The 24,254-nt window shown below is 38.3% G+C and overlaps 1 protein-coding gene across 2 annotated transcripts in view; it reads right to left on the minus strand.

Moving 5' to 3' along the window:
* TESK2 (testis associated actin remodelling kinase 2) overlaps nucleotides 1-24,254 on the minus strand; it is a 132,072-nt gene that overhangs the window by 11,483 nt on the left and 96,335 nt on the right. For both annotated transcript variants that reach the window (XM_042950893.1, XM_042950894.1), the window contains one exon: nucleotides 1,308-1,454. In XM_042950893.1, coding sequence (XP_042806827.1) covers nucleotides 1,308-1,454 — 147 coding nt within the window. The remainder of the gene's footprint in view (nucleotides 1-1,307; nucleotides 1,455-24,254) is intronic.

Genomic DNA, 24,254 nt, shown 5'->3' on the forward strand with positions numbered 1-24,254 from the left:
GTACAGTTTTCTTAGTCTTGATTTTCTAAAATATTCCAGGGAAGGAGAGAAGACTAACAAAGGGATAAGATGACACCTTCCAGGTCCTAACCCTTACAAGTGCCAATAAAGATAAAGGACTCCTCATAACTAGGCCTCAGTTGGTCACTGGATTCCACTCGCCAGTCTTAATGCTGCTTCAGTAACAGTGTAGCTGACTACAAATGGCCCTGCCATACCCAGGGGCCCTACACTCACCTCCCCAAAGCTGTTTTCTCTGTAGTAGTTTATAAACCAATGGCCAGGGCCCCTCAGGGGTAGTACTGCTGTTTGGAACCCCAGAACCACTGTAGTGAAAGGTAGCCAGAGACTTACTGCTCTAGGCCTTATTGGCTCTGAGAGTACAGCTTGCTTGTGTTCCTTTGCAAACTTTCTCTGATAACAAGCTTTGTTACCCCTCATTCATGACAGAAGGGGTACAGGAGTATGTATATGCATACATATGTCTGTGTATGTGCACGTGTAGATGTTGAGGGTGGAGAATTAAATGACAGCTATTCTTGGGCAAGTACAAACTCCTCTAAACCTCCGCAGAAGACTAAATCGCTCTTGCAGAGAAATCATATTAGATGATTTACAGTTCCCACATCAATGATCAAACAGTACTATTTATATAAGCCTTGTTATGGTGGTATCCTGGGCCACTTGGCCCTGAGATGCCTGCCTTGTAGCATGGCCAACATCCTCTAAAAGCAACTCTTTTCTAACCTGGTCACATAGCAATTTGGACAGTAAGAGACTAGCTGATGCCAAAGAACTGGCAGAATGGCAGAAACTCAATCACACAGATAGAAAATGGGTCAGTACGTTATGGCCCTCAAAACCTGCACTCAAATGACAAAACCAGTGAACTTCTGTTCTCAGTTAAGAGCTACTTCCTGGAGGCCATGAGAGAGAACACTAAGACATAGGCTCCCAATTTGCCTTGACTGCTGTCTCTCCTATAGGGCAAGAATCTCTTAACCCTCCTCACGCCAACTGCTCCTGCAACATACATTCAGATTGAAGTAAAGCATTAAGGTTCTTAAGTGTTGCCTGGCTCAACATTCAACACTCAATCCTGCTGAAAGATTGGTTTTCTAAGGACAGCTATACTATATATGTATACTAATATACATAGTAGTAAGTTGTATTCTCTGTGATTGAATGTTAAATCTGTAAGAGATCTCCATTATTTCAAAGTTCATTAATAATTGGTTTTTTTAATACTGCTTTCTTGGTAATGGAAGACAATGTCTCAAAGAGTTGTGCAAGAAAAGCCTTCATACCTTAGATGTGAGGTCCCGATGAAAAATGCCTTTGAAATGAAGGTAGCTGAGGCCCACTGCTATGTCATAAGCCAGTTTCACCCTCACAGTCCAGGGCAAATGCAGGTTACTGTCTAGTAATTGTTCCAGGTTTCCAGAGTTGATATACTGCAAAATAGAATGGAAAACCCAGCCACCATTTGTCAGGAACGTTTAGGCTGGTGTTGAAACCATTAGATAATAAACACCTAGAAGATAGAGACTCTAGGTTTTTAATTTTTTTTTCTTAAGTCACTGAGGGTTTATTCTGCATCCAGGCACTACGGTAGATGCTACACACAAAGACCCTTTTCTTTGAAGAGATCATAATCTATTCAGGGGTACAAACTATATCATGTGGTAAATGCTAAAATATAGCTTTGTACAGGTACAACAGCACTATGAGTGGATACATTTACAAAACCAATCTGGGCATGTCAAAGGAAGCTATACAGAGGAAATAAGGAGTTAAAAAGATGACCTGGGGAATCCGGAAAGAAAGATACTACATACAGAGGGAGCAACATATGCAAAGTTATAGGTTAAACGCATGGTGCATTCAGGAAACTAATTTACTCAATATGGCCAGAGTGCATGAATTAGTAGAAACAGGTGAGGCCAATATGTTTTGCTAAGATATATGGACTTTATCCTTCTATTGGGAACAAAATAAGCCTTTTAAGCAGAAGAGGGAAATGTTCATATTTGCTTTTTATTTTATTATTATTATTAGTAGTAGTAGTATTAATGTTTCTTTATTTTTAAGACAGAGAGAGACAGAGCCTAAGCAGGGGAGGGGCAGAGAGAGAGGGAGACACAGAATCCGAAGCTGGCTCCAAGCTCCAAGCTGTCAGCACAGAGCCTGACGTGGTGCTCAAACTCATAGGCCATGACATCATGACCTGAGCCTAAGTTGGATGCTTAACTGACTGAGCCACCCAGGTTCCCCTATTTTTTTTTTATTACTTTTTAAAAAGTTTATTTATTTTTAGAGAGAGAGAGAGAGAGCATGAATGAGATAGGGGGAAGAGAGAGAGGGAAAGAGAATTCCAAGCAGGCTCTGCATGGTCAGCACAGAGCCCAGCATGGGGCTTGGTCTCACAAATGATGAGATCATGACCTGAGCCAAATGCTCAACTGAATGTGGCACCCAGGTGCCCCCATTTTCTTTTTAAAGAAAAGATTATTTAAGCAATGGTATGATCGGTGGGTTAGATGGAGAATATGGAGAAGGATAAATAGGCAATTATTACAATAATCCTGATGAAAGAAGGGTGCCTCAGTTAAGGCAATAGTGGAAGTATTGGAATAGAGCAAGATTCAAGATATATTTTTAAATGGAAGAGTCAAACAAACAAACAAAAAACTTGACTACCTGGATGGGGGGATGAGGGCAACAAAAAGCTCTAGGTTGATCCTAGGTCATTGGTCCCTGGATGCCATTATTAAATATCCACAAAATAGAAGGACAGGTTTTTAGAAGAAGCAAGGTTAAAAGATAGTGAGTTTAGCTAGGACATGTTGAGTTTAAGGGCTTGTGGGACAGCTGAGGTGAAGATGTCCTATAGAGAATCAGCTTAAAGTTTAGGAACAAAGTCTGAGCTAGAGACTAACATTTAGAAGATAGTAACATTGAGCTGAAGGAGTCATGATGCCAAGGGATGTATGAAATTGTCCAGGGGTTAACATATAAAGTGCAAATTAACAGAATCTTAAGGAATGGTAACGTTTAAAGGAGCAGGCAGAGGAAGTAGAACCAAGGAAGAATGTTACCACAGAAGCCAAAGAAGGAGAACATTCCAAGGTGGAAATGACCAAAAGTATCAAATGCCATAAATATCAAGTTAGGTGAGCATAAAAAGTGTCCACTGAACTTGCAACTAAGAAGTAATTGGCAACTATGGCCGAGCAGTTGGTTAAGACCAGAGTTAAGACCAAAGGGAACGGAGGAGTGAGTAGGAAGATAAGGCTGTGGAGAAACTCTATGATGATGTACTCTTTCAATAAAGTTGGCTGTTCGTCATTTCTACATACCCATGAGGGGCTGCTTTGCATTTTTCTTTTTTTAAAGAACAAATAAACCTTTTTATAAAGAGATTCTAATAATAGAAACAATAACAATAACAATGAAACAACAATGGCAACAGTTAATATTTATTTATATAGTGTTTACTTTGTACCAAGCACTAGTCTAAGAACTTTACATTAATTATCTCATTTAATCTGCACGTAACCCTATGAGTTAAGTGTATTATTATTCTCATTTTATAAAAGGCATTTAGAGGTTAAGATCTAGGGTTCAAACCCAGACAGTCTGGCCCACAGTCAATGTTCTTTACCACTACATTACATTAGAGTCAGAACCCACAGCATCTGAGTCAAAGAGCCTCATACAGAACAGGAGCTCAATTTTTTTTTCCAATTAGGTAATGAATTTATTCAAACCTTACATGATATATTATCTCCCTTCTCCTTCCAAGAGAGAAAGAGGGAAAATTCCTCTAAGCCTAAAATTAAGCTCTTAATATCTATTTTTTGGGGGGGTGATACTGAATTTTCAAAAGACTAGGGAACCTAATGGGTTAGCAGGCAAGAGATCTGAATTTTAGTCCAATTCTGCCTCTTAACAACTATTTACCTTTGGACAAATCAACTAATGAGGCTATCCTTCAGTTTCCCCCTGTATAAAATAGATATGATAATTCCTGATCCATATAACTCACAATGTTATTATGAGGATCTAATATAAATACATGAAAGTGCTTAGAAAAAAATTTAAGTGCCATATAATCTGAGATTTTATGATGTAGTAACATAAGCACCAAAAAGAGCCAGCTGGGGGCAGTAGGATGCAACACTTTAGATCCTTGGATGCGGTGGATCAGGTTGGCTCAGGCAGAAAGAAAGGCTAAAAATATACCTAACTTCTCAAAAGGGAAACTTGTCAGTCTGCTTAATTCTGCTTCATAACCCATCTTGGGAATCTCAAAATGAGGCATAATGACAGCATTTGAATAGCACCTTTCATCTTTTCACTCTAGTTGAATCTGTCCACAGTTCACAATTGAGGAGCCCGTTTGTTAAAAAGAAAGTGAATTTGCAAACTCCAAGCAACAGGGAGACAATGAAGTGGACATCTAATCACACAAATTTCTTCAGTTCTGAGAGTCAAAACAGTCTGAAAAGATGGTGGTTCACTTCTTTGATATGGTGACAATGTGACATGGAAAGCCTGACTTCAGGAGCCACTGAGGTTTCCTAATTGAGGGTCAGGCAGAAAAGACTATGATGAAAAGGCCGTATCTGCATTCTCTCTAGGCCAGGCTAAGCCAGGACCCTTGATTCTGGTTTGGAAAAACACATATTTACTCTTTTCAGCATGTCTCAGGACCTGAGAAATCCACAGAGGGTGGAGAGCAAAAGAGAAAGGTGAGACAAGGTGAGGAATCACACCATTAGTAGGCTCTGGTTTTTTCAACCAACATGGAAGAAGCAGGACCAGAGAAGGAAATTAAAGGGAGTTTATTGTTACAGCCTGTTCCTCTTGCCTGCTTTTGGTGAATATTTTTAGAAGGGGCTGATAGGCCTCTGGGCCTTTAGAAACCATAACTTCGCAATGTCTCAAGACCTTTGCATATGTAAGTAAAGGAAGTTCGAGATCTGCCAACAAGGAAGACTTCTAAGTTGCTACATACTCTGTGTGCCCATTAGTTGGAATGTTCACTTCCCCATAAGCAACTCCCAGTGCTGGCTCAGCTGGTGTCCTGTGAACAAATCCCTCTGTGCGAAGCAGAGGCAAAAGCAATTGCACTAGCACATTCAGTTTCTCAACACCTGCTTTGCTTTGTTTTCTTCCAGACCACTCCCTTGACCGGCTCTACAAAACAACCTAAGGCATTGGCAGTGTATTTAAATAACCTACTAGAGAGAGTTTTACACTTTTTATTGCTGTTCTTTTAAACTTTCAAGTTCAGAAAACTATAATATCAGCCAGTCAAGTGTCAGAGGTACTTTGGTACCTCTTATTGACGGATCCCCAACTTTATCTACACCAAAACCTGCCTTTCCTTCTCCTGGTCTAATAAAATATTATAACAGAGTTTCTACCATTTCATTTGTGTTTGATACTTGATTTCCTTAAAGACTCTTCATAAAAGCAGTAAATAAATAAATGTGTGTTGGAGACTAACAATATTATGTATGCAGGAAATCATACGTCGATACCATAAAAAATCACCAATGGGTCAGATTAGTGGACACTCAGTTCTCCACTCAGGAATATCAATTAAAATTACTTCTACCTCATTTATTGAGCACTTCTCTGCTTCCTGTCACCCCCATATGACAGTAAGAACTTACCGGTTTACATCAGCATTATTTTCCCCAGTGATTAGAAGAGTGCACTACACATAGTAAATGTGGGTATATAAAGATGAATAACAGTTTATATATACCTTAAAGATGTCCAGTGAAAGACACAGATGTAAGTAAATAATGCCAATAACCCTTTAGTAGAGGTAAATACTTCAGGTATGAAAGTAGAAACTGACTCTCCTTGAGTTTGGAAAATTTCAGAGAGTTTGGTAACATCTGAGTTGGATCCTAAAAGATAGCTGGGAGTTGTGTAGGCTGAGAATATGGCTCTTCCCATGTATCCCTATAGGCTCTCATGGTACTAGTTCAGACACAGACAGACACATAAACATACCCACACAGAAAATATTCTGGAGCAGCAGTAGGCAATACTTAACCTCTCCTTAAGGTAACACTCACTACACCCAGGGCTCCTATTCCCAATTCTTGTTGATTTTAGTCAGCTATAGTAGGCTCACCCAATCATAACCATCAGAAGAATAAGACAAAAGGGTTACTTTTTTTTTAACTTTGAATTAACAATCTACTGATACCTGCAACAAACAAGCTTATCTCTAAACATTGGTTCAAAGGCATATCCAGAGCCTCTGAAGAAAATATCAACTGTAAGAACTGTTACTCCTTTTAGAATAACCTACCCAACTGGCCTAGAGCTAGGGAACTCACCCAAGGCAGATAAATATGCTGCCATCTAACTACCACAGATCATTTGCTGCCACTTAATTAGCAGGGCTGTCCTGAGGAAGATCTATCCATCTCTTTATCCATCCACCTACACAAACACTGAAAATGTATTATATGAAAACACAAACCTAAGTGGGGCCAGTCTCTGCTCTTAGTTCACAGTCCAGTCTAGCCTAGTTCACAGTCCAGTTGAGATGATAATCAACTAAAAATTTTTTTTCACACAAGACAATAACCTCATATATCCTATACAGAAATATCATTTTAAGAGTAATGTAAAAACTGTGTGGGAAAGTCAGGAGCTGAAGCCAGGAGAATAGTTAGGAGGCTTCTGGAATCATCCAAGTGGGAAGAAGTAACAAAAGCCTGAATAGGACAATGACAGCAAGAATGGAAAGGAGGTTAATATCTGGAGACATCTTAGAGGTAGAAGCAACAGGGTTTGATGTTTAATCAAAAGCAGGGAGTAATTAAAAGAAATAAGGTATACAAAGTATGCCTAGCACAGGGCTCAGCTCATTCTCCCCACTTTCAAGATTTTATCTTCATAATCCATCTCTTGAGTTATTCCACTAGCTGTCTAACTAGTCTTCTTGTCCCTTTCTTGTATCTTGAACAGACTTAGCCCTCATTCCAATCCTTTTTCCATAATACACCACAAATAATCCTTCTGAAATGCCAATCTAAAGCCAATCCCTGTTAAAATTATTCAGTGATGCCCTATTTCTCTTAGGATAAAACCCACAACCCTTACTTAGCATGGCATAAGAAAACTTTCACCCCTGCTTATAAAGGTCTGATCCCTGCTTACTTGCACATTTGTGCACATTGCTGTTTTTTGTTGTTTTTTTTTTTTTTTTTTTTTTTTACCTGGAATACCCTTCCCTCACCCAGGCCTGGCTAAATCACTCATTGTCGAGGATTCAGTTCCATTTCATGGAAGCCCATATGTAGAACTAGGAATAAGAAAGACATTTTTTTTTTTTTGCAAAAGGAACACATAGATAAAGTGCAGAGATTGGTAGTTATTCCTTTTCTTTCTCCTGAATAAGGTATAAGTAGAGAGAGGGGATGAAACTAAAAAGTAAAGGGGCAGTACAGTATAATGGTAAAGTCTACCTACTACAGAGTTAGACTGCCTAGGATTGAATCTAACCTCTGACAAGCTGTGTAACCCTGGGTTGGTTATTCAATTTCTTTAACACTCATCTATAAAATGGGAATAAGAATAGTATCTAATGACAACAACCAAAAAGATTAGTACCTAACCTACAGAGTTATGAAGATTCAATGAGTTGACTCTAAAATGCTTAGAACAATACCAAAGAAAGTTCTCAGTATATGTCAGTTGTTGTCTATTGCTGTTATTATTTATTATTATAAATATACACTATTTTTAGATAAGTTCTGAAACACCATGATGAAATGTCTATAGTTAATTTGTCAGACCATGGCAGTACTAAAGGTTTATAGGTAAAGTTATACTATGATATGTTATGTGTTGAATTATGTCTCCCCAAAAGATATGCTCAAGTCCTAACCTCTGGTACCTGTGAATGTGACCTTAATGGGAAATAGGGCCTTTGCAGATAGAATTGAATAAAGATGGGGTCATACTGGAGTAGAGCAGACCCTTAGCCCAATAGGATTGGTATCTTTATAAAAAGAGGAGAAGAGACACAGACACAGGGGGAATGTTATGTAATAAGGGAGGCAAAGATGTGAATGATAAGAGTGACACATCTGTAAGCCAACAGATACCACCAGAAGCTAGGAAGAGGCAAGGAAGGATCTTACCCTAGAGCTTTCAGAGAGACAGCATGGCCCTGCCAACACTTTGATTTTGGACTTCCAACCTTCAGAATTGTAAAACTGTAAAAGAATAATTTCTGTTGTTATAAGCCACCCACATTGTGGTGCTTTTTTATGGCAGCCCTAGGAAACTAATACATGCCCAAAACTCCATTTTAGAAAGATCATGCTGACAGCAGGATAGAGGAGTAACTAGAGGAAGGTCTAGAGGGTACTGCAACAGTAGAGATGAGAGGTGACCAAATGCCTGACTTAGAGTATTATTATTATAAGCATGAGAGGGTGAGCTAGAGTTAGAATATGCAGAGACAGAATCTAAAGGATATAGCAACCGAGTGGTAAATATGAGAACTGAAGGAAAAGAGTTAAAGACAACTCAAAGATTCCAAATTTAGGTGTTCAGAGAAGCAATGGGAAGAGATCCTATAATCGTAGGTGCCGTCAGTAAGTCAGAAACAGATCAGAAATCAGTATTAGTGTCAAATCAGTATCGGCTAAATCAGTGACTTGTGAAACCTCTGTTCTTTGGATGAGCCCTCTACAGATGAGGGCCTGGGCCCCGACCTAGTTTTCACTGAAGCCCAACAATGCCATTGTGCTGGCCACTGTATGTCTTTTGGTCGGCTCCAAACACAAAGGCTAGCAGACATCTCATCCTGCTGGCTTGGTTTAAAGAAGAAAAGAAAGCTTTGTTACTGCCTTGGGTAATTTCAGGACAGGCATCCCAAGAGCGCCCTGTGGGAGGCTTGTGCTCCAAAAGAGGCTCCTGTTCTCAGCTCGAAGTTCCACAGCCACTACAAGCATATATCCCTACATCTGCCAAGGTCCGAGTTTGCCACTGTTCAGGAGATCCACCAGGGCTGCCTGACTGAAGCAGTCAGTAGTAATGAACTGACCCAAAGGGAAAGGGAACCTAAAAAGTATTTCAGAATATTTAAATGTTTCATTCTACCTTCATATATGCTTATCTACTGCCAGAATACTCCTCTTTCTTTTCATAGCTTTGTTAATTCTTATTTATCCTTCTAAACCTAGTTCGAATCTTTTATTTTGGAAAGCATTTCCTAATACCTCATCCTATACTTTGTGCCATTTATCCCTCTGTACATATTTCTACTATTGCTTATCACATTGTACTATAACCTTGATGGCAGGGACCAGGTCTTTCTCAACTTTGTAAGCCCAGTATGCAGTGAAGTCAAAATAAATTGTTGTATGAACAAATGAATGATTGAGTACATTGAAATAAACGGAGGCAGGTTTTAAGTTCTCTCTCATTAGAAGCCATCCCAATTCCACTGGGTGTTGTATGGAAACCAATTTAACAATAAATTTCATATATTGAAAAAAAAAAAAAGAAGCCATCCCAATTCTAGTCATTAATGTAACTTAAGATCAAAAAGAAGTATGCTTTTAGAGAATTTTTCTGATAAATACCATCCAAAATAAATATTTAATAATGCCTACTATCTGGCAGACACTATGGTAGCATTGGATATAAAGTGAAATATAAAACAGTACATTTAGCTGCTCAGATATGAAATTCTGAGGATATTTTTTATCACCCTCTTGGTAAACTCCTTAAAGTGGTCAAAATCACATGGACTTTAAAAATATAAGTAAGATATCTTTTTGGAAATTATGGAAGATATTTCTTTTATCAGCAACTGAAAGGTAAGTAGAAGAGGCCATAAAGATATCTCCCCTCTTCTTTCATACTTCCCATAGACAGACACTTAGTATGACCCCGTTCACTGCTTAAAGAACATGTTTGTTTAACATACCTGAAATAGTACAAGTGTTTTTCTAAGATGTAAGCTACTATAAACATCAAAATGAATGTTTCCCCACAAGATTAAAAGAAGTAGGATTAATCTTTCCCCACAGATTTTTAACTCTTACAACAAATATCTCATAATCAAAATCAAATATGTTTAAATAAAGTAAACATTAGAAGATAAATCTGTAGAACAAATCTTCTCAAAGGAATAAACTAAGAAATAATAAGACTATTTTCTTTACCCTGTGAAGCTCTACTAGCAATCAATAGTTTCAGACATGATTTCAGATCGGCCCAGGGCTCCTAACCACTCCATCCAGTCTACTTTCCTATACCCAAATATTGGTTTTATGCTTAAAATGATTCTTTTCTCCAGCTTGCCACCCCAAATCTACTACAACCCTGTACTCTGCAGATCCACATAGGAATCTTTTGACATTGACCTGATGATTGGGCTCAGTCAGAGTGAACAAAGCAATCCATTAAAGAAGACACACACACCCTGTCTCCCCACCAGATCTGAGGAATAGGGACTTGACAGTGGACAAAATGAAAATAGAAACCAGAAGAAGTTAAGTTTCTAATTAAGGTAATAAAAGGAACGCCATCCTCAAATGAACCAATCATTTCTTCTACCTACTCTGCCTATATTAGCATACCACTTAGCCTCAGAATAAGGAATAAATCAAGCAAAAGTTAAAGGAAGCAAACTACAAGTTCAAATAGTATCTTCTAGTGGCAAATGGTAGGTAAAGGGATAGAAAGGGAGGAAAGATTTCTAACTTGCTATGTGGAAGACAGCTTCCCAGCCCAATAGTCCCTCCAAATGCAGACAGAAATCTCCAAAGGCTAAGAGTCAAATAGGTAACTAAATACCCTCACATTCACAAAAATTCATGATCTCTACTAGCAGTTATCAAAAGAAGGGGTGGGGAAAGAGGACCCAGCCAGTTATGGTTTTACTGCAGAGAAAACAGATCTGAGGTCTGGTGTATATGTAAGTATCTACATCCTAAAACAAGAAAGGAGAGCCTTTTCTCTTCCTTGGTTTTAAACCATCTCAAATGTCAGAATGATATGCCCTCTTTAATGAGAAAGTGAGAAAAATCAGATGGTTAATCTTCAGTGAATTAAGTTTATATTTATTTTACCAATTTGTTCAAAATTATCTTTCCTCTGTCAGACACTGGGACTCTCTGGGAAGCAGCTAATACTAGTCTAAGGCCAACTCTCAATTTAAGCAAAGCAGCAGACCTGGATATGATGCCACTCAGAAGGGTTTGGGGAATTCTAAATTGTAAAAAAAAATTTCTAAATGACTAAAAGCAGAGAATGAGCATAGCATTGAATTCTGAAACCCTTTCCAAATAAATTCAGAAGATCCTGACATTTCATTTCATAAGTTCATTGAAAAATAGGTTTAATACTATGCCTAGATCAGTGTCTGGTAAAGTAGGCCCTCATAAATACTTGTTGAATGAATTAATGAGTGAAGTGTCCCTAACCATCTACTATATACAGGGATTCCATCCCCATTCTCTATGAGTCAGCTCTTATCAGCTACTTCAGTCTTTAGAGCTTAAACCAGGAAAGTCTTGCCCAAGTAAGGGCCTTAAGATGGGCTAAGACAAAGACTGGGTCTGGTCTTCTATAGTGAAGAGACTAGGCCGATAATAGCATTATGTTAAAAAAAAAAAAGTTCTCAGGTAATACAGGTCATATACGCACAACAGAGGGAGAAGTATTCTAGCTGTACTCTCCAAGTTTTCCACATCTCAGTAAACAATACCACCACCACCTACCTAGAAACTGTGACCATTTCATTTCTCATTCTCATTCTTCAAAAAACAATTTTTTTTTAATGTTTATTTTTGAGAGAGAGACAGACCAAGCATGAGCAGGGGAGGGGCAGAGAGAGCGGAGACATAGAATCTGAAGCAGGCTCCAGGCTCTGAGCTGTCAGCACAGAGCTGATGTGGGGCTCAAACTCATGGACTGTGAGATCATGACCTGAGCTGAAGTCTGACGCTTAACCGACTAAGCCACCCAGGCGTCCCTCTCATTCTCCTTCTTATCAAAGTCACAATCAGGATCTTGTGCTTCTATTTCCAAGACAGATCTTTAAACATTTTCATGGATATCACCCCAGTTCAAACCACCCACATCTCTCATATAATCTCTAAATTTCTCCTTCTGTTCTCCTTGCCCTTACTTTTGCCCCTCAACAATCTATTCTCCCTAGAGTAGCCAAATTACTATTTTTAAAATGCAAATTGTATCATTTACTTTCCTATCTAAAATCTTTCAATGGCTTCCTGCTGTATTTAAAATAAATTTCAAAATCCTTACCATGCCCTAAGGCCTTGCATGATCTAGTCTCTATTTCCCAAAATTTTAATGTTCTTCTATCTGATCTTCATGAATGCCTCCTTACCTTTTAGGTGTTCTCAGAAAAGGATTTTGATGACCTTATGTACAGGATAAGTTAGTCAATATCAGAATATATACATTACACTGTCCTTATTTATCTCACTTGCCATGATGGATAGAACATTTTTTCACAAGTGCATACTCATAGGGAAAACAATGCCCAAGGCTACAAAATAACAATATGACAGAATGGATCTGAAAGGCAATCCATTCTATCCCCACATTATACATTTTCCTACTATAACATCCTTGTAAGTGGCCAAAGCAACCCATATTAGCTTCGTCAAGAGAAACAGGTAAAAAGAGTAAGTAAGAACCACACTAAACACAACTGTCCTCCTAACTGTGGTGCCCTCTGGCTAACACTCTAGCCTCCCAGCATCTAAGAACATTGTCTTTAGCTTTCCTAGTGACAATTCCTGAAGAAGCCCAACTAATTCTTCTAACCCAACTCCTACCTCTTCAATGACCTGTTACCTATTTCTTGCTAGTAGTAAACAAAACAGAAAAGGTCCCAGTCCTCATGGAAGTAATATAGGGGAAAGAGAGGGACAATAAACAAACATTCATATAAATGAAGACTTATAAGATGTACTACAATGAAAAAGGAAAGAATGCTATCAAAGAAAATAAGAAGCCAACTCACAGTCTGGATGTGGGAGGTCAATTAGAAAAAGCCACTCTAGCGAAGTGAAAATTTAAACTATGACTTAAAAATTGAGTTAAGTAGGTAAAAAGTGGAAGAATTGCTTTCCAAATATTATTTAATCTAATTCTCAGTTTCTTCTTACATAAAATAACAGTAAGAGTGGCTATATCTCAGAGGGTTGTCATAAGGATGAAAAAAGAAAATACATGTAACACAACATTCAAGAAATATTAACTATTTCTTTAATGAGTACATCTGATTTTATAATCAGAAAAAAGCTTATTTTTAAATGTCATAAATAAAGGGTCCTTGATACTGCCAACTACAATAAATTATTGGTTTAAAAAGATGAAATATTTTCTTATCCAAAATTTTAGCTAACTTATCAGGTAATATGTCTATTGTTTTATTTGTATTTCTAAAAGTCCAGTGCTCAATTTTGTTCTTTCTGGGTGTACCAGAAATACATGTTTGACTGACTAGTTAATCTGAATGGAAAATAAATTGTTCAGCAAATTAGTTACAGAGTCAAAGGATAACTATGCAAGAGGTCTTATAATTTATAATTAATCAATGCAAAAGCATTCGCAAGGCAAGAGCTTATGCATATAAGCTCTAAAATACATTTTAAAAATCTATTAAAAAATTTTTTTAGGGGGCACCTGGGTGGCTCAGTTAAGCATCTGACTTTGGCTCAGGTCATGATCTCACATATCCAATGAACTCAAGCCCCACTTCTGGTGAGTCCCACTTATCTCTCTCTCTCTGCCCCTCACTTACTTGTACTCTCTCTGTCTCTGTCTCTCTCTCTCTCTCAAAAAATAAGTAAATAAATGAAATGAAAAAAATTGTTAATGTTTATTTAATGTTTACTGACTTAATGTTTATTAATGAGAGAGTGCATGCAGGCATGGGAGGGGCAGAGAGAGAGGGGAACAGAGTATCCAAAGCTCTGCACCAACAGCAGGGAGCCCGATGTGGGACATGAACCCACAAACCATGAGATCATGACCTGAGTGGAATGCTTAACCTACTGAGTCACCCAGGCACCCCTAAATAAAATAATTTTTTAAGTTTATTTATTTTGAGAGAGAGAGAGAGAGAGAGAGAGAGAGAGAGTGTGTGTGTACGTGTGTGTGTGTGTGTGCGCACGTGCAGGCATGCACACACTAAATGGAGAGGGACAGAGAGAGAGAACCTAAGCAGGCTCTGCAATGTCAGCTCCGAGCTGGTGCAGAGCCTGATGTGGGGCTTGAACTCACAAACCTGAGAAATCATGACCTGAGCCAAAATCAAGAGTCTGATGCTTAACCAAATGAGCCACCCAGGCTCCCTTAAAAGAAATTTTTAAAAGAAAATTTACCTCTACTTCACTTTTTAAATGGCATAAAACATGCTTCCTTTTCTCCCATTCAATCAAGTCAGTATCTATAGTGTCTTTTAATACAAGGTACTGCTGGGAAATCACAGATATGCAGATGAGTAAAATACTATCCCTATAATAACCAGCAACTAATTTGTTTTATGAAGCACTTTCATCTCATTTGAACCTTGCAACACCCTGAAACATTCTTGTTATCTTTTTTTTTTTTTTTTTTAATAAACAAGGAAATCAAGCCTAGAGAATTTAAATAATTTGCCTATGGTTACTCAACTAGTAATAGTGAGGCCTGACATTTTATCCGAGCATTTTGACCCCAAAGCCTGGGTTCCTTCTACTCTGGAAGCTTACATTTACATAGGGAAACCAAAGCAAAAATAACTTCAATACATGGCAGAATGTGTAATAAAAGAGGTACACACACAGACACAGACATACAGACAAACACAAAAACTATTCAGGAGAAGAAGATCAATGGAGGGGAACATTATGACCAAATTTGGCGAGGAGAGGGGAGCAAGCACCGGCAAAGAAAGAATCAGAAAAGGTTTTATGGAGAAATAAGTGGACTTTGAGCCAAGTCCTGAAGGGAGAGAAGATTTCTATACAGGATAAAGGGGAAGAGTACATCCTAGGATGAAGAAATATGAATAAGGAGGCAAAAAAAAAAAAAATAGACCGTGTTTAGTAAACACATGAAAACCAGTTTGTTTGAATAACAAAGTATTCATTAAAGAAGAGGAGACCTAGCAGAAAAAAGGCAAGATGATGTTAGAGCACAGAGGACTACAATACCAAGCTAAGAGTTTATCCTGAATTCCATGCTTTAACCCTAGCTGTATATCAGAATAACCTATGAACTTATTTTTTTATATATAAAGTTTATTTATTTAGTTAGGGAGAGAGTACACGAGCTGGGCAGGGGCAGAGAGAGAGGAGAGATAGAGAATACCAAGCAGGTTCTGCACTGTCAGTGCAGAGCCCAATGCAGGACTCAAACAAAACTGCAAGATCATGATCTGAAGTGAAACCAAGAGTCAGACACTTAACTGACTGAACCACACAGGCACCCCCTATGGAGTACATTAATTTATTTTTATTTATTTATTTATTTATTTTTTTAACGTTTATTTATTTTTGAGACAGAGAGAGACACAGCATGAACGGGGGAGGGGCAGAGAGAGAGGGAAACACAGAATCGGAAGCAGGCTCCAGGCTCTGAGCCATCAGCCCAGAGCCCGACGCGGGGCTCGAACTTGTAGACCGCGAGATCGTGACCTGAGCTGAAGTCGGACGCTTAACCGACTGAGCCACCCAGGCGCCCCCATTAATTTATTTTTAAATACAGGTGCCTAGGCCTCCGCCAAGACTTTAATTCAGTGGGTCTTATGTGAGGTTCTGGCATCTGCACTTTCTAAAAAGCTCCTAAGCAATTCTGGTAAGCAACTAAGGTTATAAAACTACACTGTAGGGGCATCAGGGTGGCTCAGTTAAGCATCTGACTGTTGGTTTTGGCTGGGGTCATGATCTCACATTTCGTGGGTTCAAGCTCCATGTTGGGCTCTGCACTGATAATGTGGAACCTGGTTGGGATTCTCTCTCTCTCTCTCTCTCTCTCTGCCCCCTCTCCTCTCTCTCAAAAATAAATAAATAAAAATTTAAAAAAACTATACTGTAATCAATGAAGAAATCACTGAAGGTTTTGAGCCAGAAAATGCCACTGATTATTCATTTATTCATTCATTCAATCAACAAATATGATAAGCAGCTATCATTTGTCAGGCACTATGCTAGGAATCAATTGGTATCAGTGTAAACAAAATGGTCCTTGCCATTAAGGAATTTGTAATCTACAAATGCAAACAGTGAATAAAAATCAATGATAAGTATTATTGTAATATGGAAGCATATAGGAGAGATACCTAACCTTATGAGATCAGAAAAGACTTCTGAGAGAAAATAATATATGTAAGCTGGATTCTGAAGGTTAAGTAGGAGTTGGCTAGGCCAATGGGAGATGGAGAGGTTGTGTTATAGGCAGAGGGAAGAACTAGTACAGAGGATCAGAGGTGGAAAGGGTCATGTCCCATTTGTGGAACTGAAAGAGGTTAATAACTATGGTGCATAACTGAGACAGGAGCAAAGAGGTCAGAGAAGTGAGCAGTGAGGCCACACAGACAAGCAGAAGTAGGATTAGATGTTTTGACTTGACCCTGAGAGCAATGAAGAGCTATAGAAGGGTTTATGCAGGGAGAAACAAAATTAGATTTGTATTAAACATGGTGTTTATGTCCATCAAATGGATGAATGGGTAAGTAAAATGTGGTATACATTTACAATGGAATATTTTTCATCCTTAAAAAGGAAGGAAATCCCATCACACGTCACAACATTGATGAACCTTTAGGACATTATGCTAAGTGAAATAAGCCCGTCACAAAAAGACAAATGCTATATGAGTCCACTTCTATGAGGTACCTGGAGCAGTCAAAATCACAGAAACAGAAAGTAGAAGATGAAAAAGATCTGGAGATCTGTTGCACAACAATGTAAACATATTTAATACTATTGAACTGTACACTTAAAAATGGCTAAGATGGTTAAAAAACAGATTTGTATTTTAGAAGGACCACTTGGCTGGCAACATGGACAGTATGGATTTTAGGTGAGGAAGAAGACTGATAGACTAGTCAGGTTACTGCAAGATGATGGCAGAGGAACTGGTGTAAAGTGAATGGATTCAAGATAGTAAGAAGATAAAGTGGACAGGACATTGTGATTGATAAGATATAGAAAATGGGAAAGGTCAGGGATGAAGGAAAAGAGAACTATCAGCTAAGATAGTAGAAAAGCTAAGCGCTATATTAATACTTTTACAAGTCATTACTTAAACATTTATGAAGCAGCTACTTGTGCCATGTACCAGAAAGCTTTAGGCAATTGTTCTGCCACCTTCATAGACCAGCTTCTCTTTTTCGAAGTTCAGCTAAACTGGCCTTTGACACAAAGTGTCTGCTTAGTAATTATTTGTTGAGTAGAAAATAAACATAATCAAAAATAAACAAACAAACAAACAAACAAACATAAGCAATTACTACAGGAAAGTGAAATGTGCTAAAATGAGCATGTTGAGGATAGAAATGCTTATGATTCACTTTGGAAATTGTTGATCTAAGAATTTACTATATAGGCAAATAATGGTGACTGTCATAGGAAGAAAAGACCAACATAAAGAACAAGTAAACATAGAAAATGCAGATAGTGGGGGTGCCTGGGTGGCTCAGTCCGTTAAGCCTCCGACTTCAGCTCAGGTCATGATCTTAGAGTACTTGAGTTCGAGCCCCATGTAGGGCTCTGTGCTGACAGCTGGGAGCCTGGAGCCTGCTTCAGATTCTGTGTCTCCCTCTCTCTCTGCCCCTCCCCCACTCATGCTCTGTCTCTCTCTCTCTCTCTCTCTCTCTCTCTCTGTCAAAAAATAAATAAACATAAAAAAAATTTTTTTAAAAAGAAAGTACAGATAGTGATGATGTATCAGGTGTAGGAATGCTGAAATGGAGTACCAGGAATGTATGAGAGGTATATTGGGAAACCACCCTCCTTCCACTGTCTTCATTCTTGCTACAGTATCCAAAGTAGGAACAGCTCTCAAGTGCCTACATAGACCCACCTGTGAATGATACCACTTATCAAATTAAGAAAAGTACACTTGTCAAAACTTCTGTTAAAAACTGGTTTAGCCTAAACTCAAAAAGAGCTCTATGAATTCAGTTGCCACACTAGTCTCACAGTCATGGAGAGGATCAGGAGAAAGATTAGCTAGAAATCCCCTAAAGCACTTTTCTAAATCCTCCAGCTATCTTATCACTACCAACACTGAGAAAAGATTCATCAAATGGATGGCCAAAACAACCTTGAAAGAGGCAAATGTCTTTGTGCAAACAGACTAACTGCTGTAAATCCAAGTGTTGGGAAGCAGTATTCATTCATTCATCCATTTATCCATTTGCTCAACTAGTATTTATTGCATGCCTTTATGTGCCAGTTGCTGACGATTCAGTAGTGAATAAAATAACCAAACCCAAGGAGCTTAAAGTCTGGTAAACACAGGATTACAGTGAGCCAGAACTTGATTCAAATTCCAGCTCCACTACTCAGCTAAAGAGATCTTAAATTCTCTGCCCTCCTCTCTCTCTCTCTCTATCTATATATATAGATAGAGAGATAGATAGAGAGATAGATATGGATAGATAGATATCTATTATATATAATAGATATTATATATCTACTATAGATATATATATTATTATTATTATATATAATAGATATTATATATCTATTGTAGATATATAATATCTATTATATCTATATATCTATATATAGATATCTATATAGATATATAGATATTATATGTATTATATATATAATATTATATATTATATCTATATATCTATTATATATCTATTATATATAATAGATATTATATATAATAGCTATCTATCCATAGATATCTATAGATAGATATCTATTATATATAATTATTATAAATCTATTATATAGATATCCATAGATATCCATAATATATCTATTATATATCTATTATATATAATAGATATTATATATAATAGATATCTATCCATAGATATCCATAGATAGATATCTATTATATATAATAGATATATATGGTAAAAAAAAAAAACAAAAACAAACGGGGTGCTTGGTTGACTCAGTCAGTGGAGCACACAACTCTTGATCATGGGGTCATGAGTTTGAGGCCCATGTTGGGTGTAGAGAAAAGAAAAAAAAAAAGAAAAGAAAAGGAGAGGAGAGGAGAAAGAAAGACAACTTAATTAATAATATTTTCATTATTATTACCCAAGAAGTAAGTAATACAACAGTTGAAAAATGCCTCCTTCCAAATCAGTGGAATGTTTTCTAGTGAAAAAGCTAATAAACAGGAACTGAACAAGTAAGGTATCACTCAGAGTACTCCTTGGAATCCCTGTGCTCTATAAAGTTATCTCCATTTGGATGTCCAATAAATATTTCAAACTCAATCTATTCAAAACTGACATCTCAGGGTGCCTGGGTGGCTCAGTCAGTTAAGCATCCAGCTCTTGACTTCAGCTCAGGTCATAATCTCATGGTTAGTGGGTTCAAGCCCCGCATCAGATTCTGCACTAACAGTACAGAGCTGGCTTGGGATTCTGTCTCCCTCTCTCTCTGCCTCTCCCCTACTAACTCTTCTCTATATCTCAAAAATAAATAAAAATAAACTTAAAAAAAAAAAAAACCTGACCTCTCAATCATCTTCCATCTTGTATCCTATAGTCTTCCCCATCTCCATTAATAGAACTCTATCCAAAGTTTTTGTTTTTGTTCTGACCAAAAATCTCAGAGCTATCCTTGAGTCCCTTTATCTTCTCATAGCCCATACCCAACGCATCAGGAAAGCCTCGTTTACTCTCAAAATAGATCCAGAATCAACAGAAGCACAGCTACTGCTACAACTACAACTCTGGTCCAAGTTACCATCATCTCTCACCCTTTCTGCATAGTCTTTATTTCTTGTACAGACTCTATTGCAATTGTCACTTAACTAGTCTTCCTGCTTTCACCCTTGCCTCCTTTTCAGTCTATTCACCTCACAGTAGCCAGAGTGATCTTTTTAAAAGATAAGTCACATAATGTCATACCTCTACTCAAAAACCCCAAAGACTTCACAATTCCTGAGTAAAAGCTGAAGTTCTTACAATGGTCTATAAGACCATGTGATCTGATCCCACATTTCCTCTCTGACTCACATCTACTATACTTTTCACTTTCTCCTCTGCAGCCATATCACCTTCCTTGGAGTTCTTCAACCATACCAGGCACATTTCTGCCTCCATGTCTTTGCCCTTGTTGTTCCCACTTCCTAGAACACTCTTTCCCCAAATGTTCATGTAGTTAATTCCCTTAATTCCTTAATTTTTGTTTCTTCTGAAAGACCTCCCCTGTCCATATAGTGAAACTGCAAACGCACCCACAGCACTTAAACCATATATATTCCAATTTGTTTTCCTGTTTAGTCTAACTCCTCTACCCACCCCCTGCTGATTACAATATAAATTCCATGAGGGAAAAGATTATTTTTTGTTCATTATTACATTCCCAATACCTGGAATAGTGCTAGATACATAGTAGGAGCCCAATAAACATTTTTAGAATGAGTAAATGAGCCAGAAACAAGCTAGCAAGTCAGGGGAAAACTGCCTTAAGAATAAAGTAAACTAAATGAACTCTTCTATTATTTGTGGGTTAGACTGCCAACCTCAAATTCTTGTTTTTCAAATGTCATAGGGAGTTACCAAAAATAAGGGCAGAAAACACGAGCCACAATTTATTTAGAGATTTTTTATTACTAAATGACCAAACCAAAAAACTTTAATAAAAGTTACCTTTTTCAAAAGTAAAGATGCCAACACGTATTTACAGAAATGCTTTTAGCTATTTTTACAAGTATAAATGAAATAAACTTCTGGTTATGAAAGAACTTGAGATGTGGCATTTCATACTATTTGTGACCTTGGGCTCTTTCCACTGGGGCTAATTCAGCTTTCTCAGAGTTGGGTCTACACTAAACAACCTACTTTAAAAACATCCTAAACATATACTATGAGCCTAGTCACACAAAGCATTATCATTGACCCTATTTAGGAGACTGAGGTCCATTAGAGAGCCTGGGATTTGACATAACTTGGAAAGTGGGAGGGAGAAGAGATATAAGGGCATCCCAGGTCCTAGAAGGCACATCTAAGGCCAGCAGGTGTAGAAGACAGCAGAAGACCCACCTAACTAAAGGGAGAGCTATGTATTCTGAAATAAAATAGTCTAGAATGCTACACAGAAGTTTTAAAACAGAAGCATCACATTATTAAAGTATGCCTAATGGATTATTTGAGTACTGATATACCAAACTGAAGCAAAGAAAGACTAGAGACAGGAAAAACAGCCACAAAGTCTTTGTAGGAATCAAGGCATGGAATAACATCATGGCAAGAATGCAGAGAAAGGAGAATCAGACAACACAAAGAAAATAAAAGGATTGGGAACTGATTAAATTCAAGAGATGAGAAAATGTAAAAACTAATTCTGTAGTTTTCTTTTGGAGGAATAAGTATTCTAACAATAGAAAAGGGTAAGATTGAAGAATGACCTAACAGAGCTATGTTCTATTTGAAATACTAGTAACATAATTGAATGGAAAACAGGAGATGACAGAAAAAAAGAATATGAAGTATAACGAGTAACAACTATCAAAATATATGGATATCTAAGAGTTAACAGCATGGAATAATGGCTGGATATTTAAAAAGAGCTTTTGGGGTACCTGCGTGGCTCAGTTGGTTGAGCATCCGACTTTGGCTCAGGTCATGATCTCACAGTTTGTGGATTCAAGCCCTGAGTTGGGCCCTGTGCTGACAGTGCGGAGCCTGCTTGGGGTCCTCTCTCTCTCTCTCTCTCTCTCTCTCTCTCTGCCCCTCCCCTGCTTGAGCTCTCTCTCTCTTTCAAAAATAAACATTAAAAAAAAAAAAAGCAAAGAGGTTAGAGTGGAAGAGAGCCAAAGCATAAGAGACTCTTAAAAACTGAGAACAAACTGAGGGTTGATGGGGGGTGGGAGGGAGGAGAGGGTGGGTGATGGGTATTGAGGAGGGCACCTTTTGGGATGAGCACTGAGTGTTGTATGGAAACCAATTTGACAATAAACTTCATATATTGAAAAAAAAACAACCCTAAAAAAAAAAAAAAAACTTTTAAGGAAGGACATAGTAAGAAATTTCTTACTACCCCAGTCACTAAACACTGAGTCCCTGAAAGACATTGCAGTGGAATAAAAATGGTCAGTGAGATGTAGAGTCTGATAATTCCCCTCCCTATGAATCAGATCTGACCAAGAGAATGCAGCTTAAGTGACATTCTGGAACTTCCAAAGGTATGTCATAAGAAATCTTTCAGTTTTCACTTGGGTGGCTTATTCCTCTCGCCAGTCACCACATAAAAAGTCTATCTTGAGATCGCCAAGCTGTGGGAAGCTCAAGCCATACGGAGATGACCCAGAGAATGAGACACCATGTAGTGAAAGACAGGGGCCAAAACACCTTCATTCACTGTGGCACCAGGCATACGAATGAAGCAGCCATCCTGGAAGTGGGTCCTCTAGCTGACACATGAGCATCAGAGACCTAGCAAAGCTCTTCCAAATTCCTGACCTACAAAATCATAAGCAAAATAAAATGGTTGTTTTAAATTACTGAGTTTTAGGGTAGTTTGTTATACAGCAATAAATAGGGAAATAGGTTTATTTTTTTATCTTGATAAGTCCCGAGCCTAGCAGAATACCTAGCCTACAGCAAATTCACTCCAAATGTTATGTGTAAAGTGAACCTCTTTCTTCCCTTGCAGTTCACATCCTGTCATTTCTTCTACACTCATCATTCCTTTAGAAGTCCTGGGTCACAGGGGCAATCATTGTTGGCACATCTGGAATGTTCTCTTAACTATCATGTAGTAGTAAAGGCCCCCCCGCAAAGCTTGAAAGATAGGCATGGCTATGCTGCCAAAGTTAACCCAAGGCAGGCACCAGACAATATCGCATCTGGCTCAAGGTAAATAAGGCCAACATAATACTCTGTACTAGGCTACACAGAAACAAAAAAGAAAGAAGCAGACACAACTAATAGCAATATCACTGCACACCAAGAAACTGGAATCGGGGTCTGGCTGCTCATTTTTATAAATAATGCATGAGTTTGGTCACTGAACCGACAGAGTTTCCTTTCATTGTAAGCTCTCTGATTATATAAGGCTTCTTATAAGTCTGACAAGAAACAACACATATCAACCCACATAAACAAGGAATTTTCAAAGTAACTATTCTTTTAAAAAGAAAGAAGGTGTACAATGGGGGTGGAAATGGTGAGTGAGAAGAGGATGAGGGCTATGTGAATAAAAAGTTTTTTTCAGCCGCCTGCAGGGCTGATCCATTCCCTCGTGAGCTAAGAGTGTTTCTTCTTTTTTTTCCTAATGTTTATTTTATTTTTGAGACAGAGAGTACAAGCAGGAAGGGCAGAGAGTAGGGGAACAGAGGAGCTGAAGCAAGCGGGCTCTCTACTGACAGCAGAGAACCCGGGGCAGGGCTGGAACTCACAAATTGTGAGATCATGACCTGAGCCAAAGTCGGACTTTTTTTTTTTAACATTTATTTATTTTTGAGACAGAGAGAGATAGAGCATGAATGGGGGAGGGTCAGAGAGAGAGGGAGACACAGAATCCGAAACAAGTTCCAGGTTCTGAGCTGTCAGCACAGAGCCCGACTCGGGGCTCAAACTCACAGACCGCAAGATCATGACCTAAGCCAAAGTCGGGCGCCTAACCGACTGAGCCACCCAGGCGCCCCTTAAATTTTTTTTTTTAACGTTTATTTATTTTTGCAAAGTTGGACATTTAACCAACAGAGCCACCTAGGTGCCCCTGGAGTCTTTTTTTTTTTTTAATTTTTAAAAATGTTTTTATTTATTTTTGAAGGAGAGAGAGACAGAGCATGAGCAGGGGAGGAGCAGAGAGAGAAGGAGACATAGAATTTGAAGCAGGCTCCAGGCTCTAAGCTGTCAGCACAGAGCCCGATGCGGGGCTCAAACTCACGAACTGGGAGATCATGACCTGAGCCAAAGTTGGGAGCTTAACTGACTGAGCCACCCAGGCACCCCTGGAATGTTTCTTTCAGTACCAAGTATCTGCCTGACTGAGGTCACTTTGCTGTAAAGAGAATGAATCACCTCA

This window comes from Panthera leo, chromosome C1, assembly GCF_018350215.1.
Source record: "Panthera leo isolate Ple1 chromosome C1, P.leo_Ple1_pat1.1, whole genome shotgun sequence".
Classification (NCBI taxonomy): domain Eukaryota; kingdom Metazoa; phylum Chordata; class Mammalia; order Carnivora; family Felidae; genus Panthera; species Panthera leo.